Source organism: Notothenia rossii, assembly GCF_949606895.1.
Source record: "Notothenia rossii genome assembly, contig: scaffold_415, whole genome shotgun sequence".
NCBI classification, from domain to species: Eukaryota; Metazoa; Chordata; class Actinopteri; order Perciformes; family Nototheniidae; genus Notothenia; species Notothenia rossii.
The window spans coordinates 24,603-30,602 of NW_027639610.1; the positions used below are offsets into that span (position 1 = coordinate 24,603).

Sequence of the window (6,000 nt, forward strand, 5' to 3'; positions counted from 1 at the left end):
CGGCCATGATGAGGCCCAGCAGAGTTCACTGTGTGCATGAAAAGAAGAAGAGACGGGAGAGTACAGGCCGGGACACGTCCTCTTTTATAATGCACAGGAAGGAAGGAAAAGATGCGGGACTGAATGACGTAAAGTATGAAGCCATTACAAGGTTTCTTAAGAATTTCTACACATAGAGGAAGATTAATGGCTCTGATATCACGCTATGCTGCATCTGGATGTTTCAACTTTGTATGAAGTCATTTATAGGAGTATAATAATGTGTCCTTTTTGTTTATTTAGTCAAATGTGTTGACTTCAAGCATACACAACCGTTACAACATGCATGTATATCAATCAGTTTCCCTTCCCTATTCAACCTCTCTTGATTAAATCCATTGACAAAGATATGCAACCCGTGCAATTTTAAACAATTAAGTCACTGAATTTTTATTGAAAGTGTTTGTCAGGTGTTATGTAACCAGCAGCAGTTTCTATGACAACATAACAAACGCTGTCCTAACTCCACCTCTGCTTTTGGCAAAGTGTGTGAAAAGACAATCCCTGCTCTCACTGATAAACATCTCAGCGTGCGGAGATCGAATAGATGACACACGGGAAATAAGAGTGGGTGTGTGTGTGTGTGTGTGTGTGTGTGTGTGTGTGTGAGAGCGTCTGTTTGTTAGTTTGTGTGCCTGTGTGTGTGTGTGATGCTGTGTGTTGTATGTGTGTGAATGTCTTTGTGTAGTTGTTTGTACCTGTCAGTGTGTATGTATGTCTTTATACTGTAAGTGTATGTGTTTGTACTTGTCAGTGTGTATGTGTATGTGTGTGTGCATGTTCAGGTTTGTGTGTCTGACAGTGTGTATGTCCTGTGTGTCAGTCACTGTGAATGTGTGTGTCAGTCACTGTGAATGTGTGTGTGTGTCACTGTAGGTGTGTGCGTGTCAAATGTTTCTGCCCGGCGATAGTGTTGCTACTGTGTGGCATACACTCACAAATCGCTGCAGGTGTGTAGTTGAGAACAAAGTGAAATGGAGTGTAAAGAGAGGTGTGGTCCAAGCATGGGGGCGAGGACACGAGGACACACACACACACACACACAATTGTCAAAGGATGGAAAGTTTGAATCGCCGGAAATCTGTATGCAGTCAAGGCTTTGTGTGGACATGAAAACATGATGTGGATAAATACAATACGTTGTTCTCTAATAAGCACCAAACATAGATGTTGACAGCGTGTCTCCTAGCAACACCTGAAAGGCCAAAAACATGTATTTATATATTGTATAATCCAAAAGGAAAAACAAGCTTAAATTAGATCCAAATCTACATGCTCTAAAACCCTGACCTAACTGCAACACACACACCACAGGCACAGTCATGGGTTTGACGGGAAACAAATGGAAAAAAGTGCTAGATGTGGGGGGGGGGGGGGGGGGGGCTGGGGCTGCAGGGGACATGGGTTTATTTGGGGGGGGGTCTCCCTGTTGTCAAGGGGAGGAGAAAGGGGCGTGTCCGAGGCTCCCTGCTAAATAACTCCCTGGTGATGGCAGGATTACAGAGGGAGGTCCAGGCTCTTTTTTTTCAAGTGAGTAAACAGGCGTGAGTTCAGTTGATGACTCATCACATGACCAAGGTGCCGATGAATGAAGTCGCAGCGGGAAAGCTCTGGCTGTTCGTTGATTGGACACTTGGGGTCCTGTGGAGAGACATCAGGGCTGAACATTTTCCACATGAAGAAAGTGACTGACAGCGGGCCAAGGGGAATAATGTGAAGACGTTCCACTGACTAAATACTGGACCAACGCAGAGGACATGAGGAATTACTGACTGCTGAGGAAGGCACAGACAGGCAGGGGGTTGAAGGAAAAGGAGACAAGTGGAGGTGAGTGGAGCAGTCCGTTGAGCCTTTCACTTCCTATGACTGACTTTTTGAGTTCTCTTCGATCCCCTTAAACGATCTTTAGGGGGATGAAATGCATGCGTTGTGAGTTTAAACCAATACTCTCATTGCTGGGAAACATGTTAGATGTCTTGCATGTCATGTTTACAGCTCGATAGATTTTACATTTGTTTTAAAGCTCTGCCTGAGGAGGGATTTAAAGAAGATCAACTTAGAGTCACCTCCTGTCATCAATGACTTGTTGAATAGTGTGCCGTGGCAGTGGTGTGGAACGAGGAGCTCCAGAACAGATGACTTCCTTATCAAATGCAGTTGTTTCGTAACAGGATCTGTTATTATTCGAGTGTAGATCAGGGGAGTAATGTGAAACCATTGTCATGACCCATACGATTGTGCACGGGTGTCGTCTTGAGTGTACATGAGACAATACAAAACTTGAACCCACATTTAAAGAAGCTCTCCGTAGCTCTACTTGAGGTAAAAAGCTCCACATGGAACCTTTCATATTCCTTAATATGGACTTTAATTCAAACGCACTCCTTCATTTCTACAAAGCTTCTGGGATATGTAGTACACCGTAAAGGGATGTGAAGACTGACTCTTATCAAAGTGTCAGTTCCTTTGCGTTAATCCGTGTGAAAGTATCAAACGTATCCAGTTCTTACTTTTTTGCATAATCAGTTTTTCAAATAAACCCTGAAATAGTACTAAAGCAAGTTTGATCACGAGTGCTGCACGCCCAATTATACTTCTCTCAATGCATTACCAGTCATCATGTAAAGGTTAACTCTAATAAAGATACCAATCCTTTGCTTTTAAGCAACATCCCACTTGGAAGTACGCTGTGAAACGGGATTGTATTAATCTGTGGGGTTATATCGACTTTCTTAAATCGACAGTGTAATTAATGTAAATAATATCCTACTTTTATATTTTGCTAGCTGTAATCGACACTCCATAGTGTATATTCGACAGACAATAATCAGATATATATCTTTCACTGTCATTATGTAAATATTTAACTTTTTAGTTCCGTTTAATTTTCTATTTTGAGACGTTTCTATTTTATGATTAAGTCAGTTTATTTCCTACTCTTTTTAAATGTCACGTAATGCCTCGTTTATTGCCTCCGAAATTGTGATCAATAAAAAAAAAAGGAACAGCTTTTATTTATTTATCTTAATCATGCAAACATGTAAAGACTAACGCTGAGCCGCGCTAACGTCAGAAGCACTGATGGTGTGTAAGGGCGAAACACAACACGGATCAAAACTGAGGAAAGCTTCTCAGTTTCATGAAGCTTCACGTTGAGGCAGAACAGGAGGATACACGTCAGAGACTCGTGAAACGACTCCAACAGGGACTGATAATTAACTGCGATAATCTCACCAGCTACTCTTTTACAGTAAGTCGCCCAGACCAAATGTGTGTGTGTGTGTGTGTCCTGTGGTTTAAAGACATGCTTGAGCATCCAAGACAAGTTGGAAGCACCAGCAACTGTTCCTGTGTGTGTGTGTGTGTGTGTGTGTGTGTGTGTATGTGTATGTGTATGTGTATGTGTATGTGTATGTGTGTGTGTGTGTGTGTGTGTGTGTGTGTGTGAGTGTGTGAGTGAGTGTGTGTGTGGGACTGAAGGAGACACAGGGGCAAAGACAGGGAGGGAGGAAGCATGCGTGACAAACTCATTTATCACTGTTGTTGTTGTTGCTGCTGATTGACTGTGAGGTCATCCACAGAGCTCAGTTGGTCCTGACACCTCCTACAAGTCAAACTGACAGATGGTGATCGGGGTCTGGACTAACTTTATGGGCTCCCTGTTGCATTTCCCACTGACCTCAGATCTAACAGATGCCCTGGCACACGGTGGAGATAGACCTCACTATCATCCAGAGGTCGGGGAAGTACTCAGATCGTGTACTTGAGTAAAAGTAGAAGTGTAGGAATACTCTGTTACAAGTAAAAGTCCTGCGTTTAAAATAACGAAAGTATTATCATCAAAATATCGTTGAAGTACCAAAAGTAAAAGTAGTCATTGTGCAGATTGGTCCATTAAACCACATCTGGACGCTTAACATTCAGCATGTAGCAATTTAACCGCTCTCCTGGACAGAGACATGAGAACGAATTGAGATCAATCTGGAAAAGATCGATCTTAAATGTCATGTGTGGTTGTGTCTCTATGAGCGGTTTCTTTGGGGCCAGTGGGTGTCTTGATGTCATGTTCCATAGAAAGCGAGACATGAAAGAAAGCCTGACATGGTGCAGAACATCTCACATCTCTCGTGTGAACTGTTACAGATGTGTCGGTACACACATAATCGCTTAAATCAAACTTGGCTTAAGCAATTGTGACACAACTAAGTGGACGTGTTCGGATGCTACGTCTGAGCTTCGCTATGCAGTCCTGGGATATGTGGTGAAGTTGTTTGTCTGGTAATTGGCTTCATGGATTTGCACAGAATTCAGTTTGAAAGACCTGGGGTGAGGAGTTTATTATTATTTATTATTATTGATTAAGGTGGCTGTCACTAATTACAAAAATATCTTAATTTATGTACATTTCACACTAAGAACATCTTAAATAATTCCCTGTACATCCTACAGAGCTGATTTGTTTCCCTTACATTGATTGAAATCAGTTACAAAGTAGCCTCACTACAATCTAGGGTCAATTCAAAAGTCTGACACCATTTAAAATATAAAAAATAATTAAGCCCCTGAGACATTCTTTGACTATTAAATATATGGGATTTAGGTGTTTCAAAAAGGTGTCAATGGTGAATCTGCAATGACATAACGGGTCTTACATATTTGTTTTTGTATGCAAAACATTTTTCTATATATCAAAAAGGTCTGATCAAAGTTTAATACCCGAAAGCAGCAGAATGATTTGTAATGCTTTTCTATTCATCACCAAAATATTGACTGTTTGATGTGAATTCAAACACATACATATTTTTATATATATTTGTTTTTATATTCGGGATTGTGGGTATTTCGATCTCTCCGTCTGTACACACAAACTGAAAGATTGACAATAACTTTGACTGACTCTGATAATGTAAACATGTTGAATATAACAGTGGATTCCCGCCTGATGTGAACGTTTTTCTTTAGCTAATGCAATGAGAGAAGAGACTGACTGATCATCTCATCCCACTCTGTTCCAGGAATCATCTTGGCTCGTGCAGCAGGACTGTGCTATGATTCTCCCTGTGGGGGTGCTGCTGGGGCTCCTGTTGCTCTCCGGACCCCAGTCCTCTCTCCAAGAAGGCACTCAGGAAATCGAGAACAGTGATGAGATCCTGGAGAGAGAGTTCATCTTCGCCCCAAATCGGCAAAAACGAGCCGTCATGGACCACAGCCGCTCCCAAACGGACAAATGTTCCTACACGTTTGTCGTCCCCGAGCAGAAAAGCACCGGGTCCATCTGTGTGAACTCCAGGGAGCCCGAGGAAATGCTGGGGAACCGGGTCAACAAGCAGGAGCTGGAGCTGCTGAACACCGAGCTTCAGAAGCAGCGCCGGCAGATCGAAGCTCTGCAGCAGCTGATACAAGTCGACGGAGGGGTGGTGAATGAAGTCAAGCTCCTGCGCAAGGAAAGCCGCAACATGAACTCCAGAGTGACGCAGCTCTACATGCAGCTGCTGCACGAGATCATCCGCAAACGAGACAACGCTCTGGAGGCGTCGCAGCTGGAGACCCGAGTGCTCAACCACACGAACCAGATGGGAACGCTCGGCTTACGCTACAGCGACCTGGAGCACAAGTACCAGCGTCTGTCGGCCCTCGCAAACAACCAGAGCGCCCTCCTGCTGCACCTGGAGAAGCATTGTCAGCGGGGGGGACACTCGTACGGTGTGGTGCAGGAACGGATACGCCCGGTCTACCCACAACCCCCTGTGATGCCTCAACCTCCCGTACAGATGCCTGAACTGTCTCCCGGAGGATACAGACCCTACGATCCTCGGAAATTCAACCAGCACACCATCAACCGCATGAATAATGAGATACAGAACGACCAGAACTCTAAAGCAGTACCGCCTCCACTGCCCACGATGCCAAGCGCTGCATACAGCTTTACAAGTGAGCCCGTTGGTAAGTAGATAATACAAA

At 43.7% G+C, this 6,000-nt stretch overlaps 1 protein-coding gene across 1 annotated transcript; it reads left to right on the top strand.

Moving 5' to 3' along the window:
• Window positions 1-1,502: 1,502 nt before the first annotated feature.
• On the top strand, window positions 1,503-5,982 carry LOC307027608 (angiopoietin-related protein 2-like; the record flags this gene model as incomplete). Its single annotated transcript, XM_079695891.1, has 2 exons — window positions 1,503-1,866; window positions 5,055-5,982. A coding segment is annotated over exon 2 (895 nt), but the record flags the coding sequence as incomplete, so codon positions are not given.
• Between the last annotated feature and the right edge of the window lie 18 nt (window positions 5,983-6,000).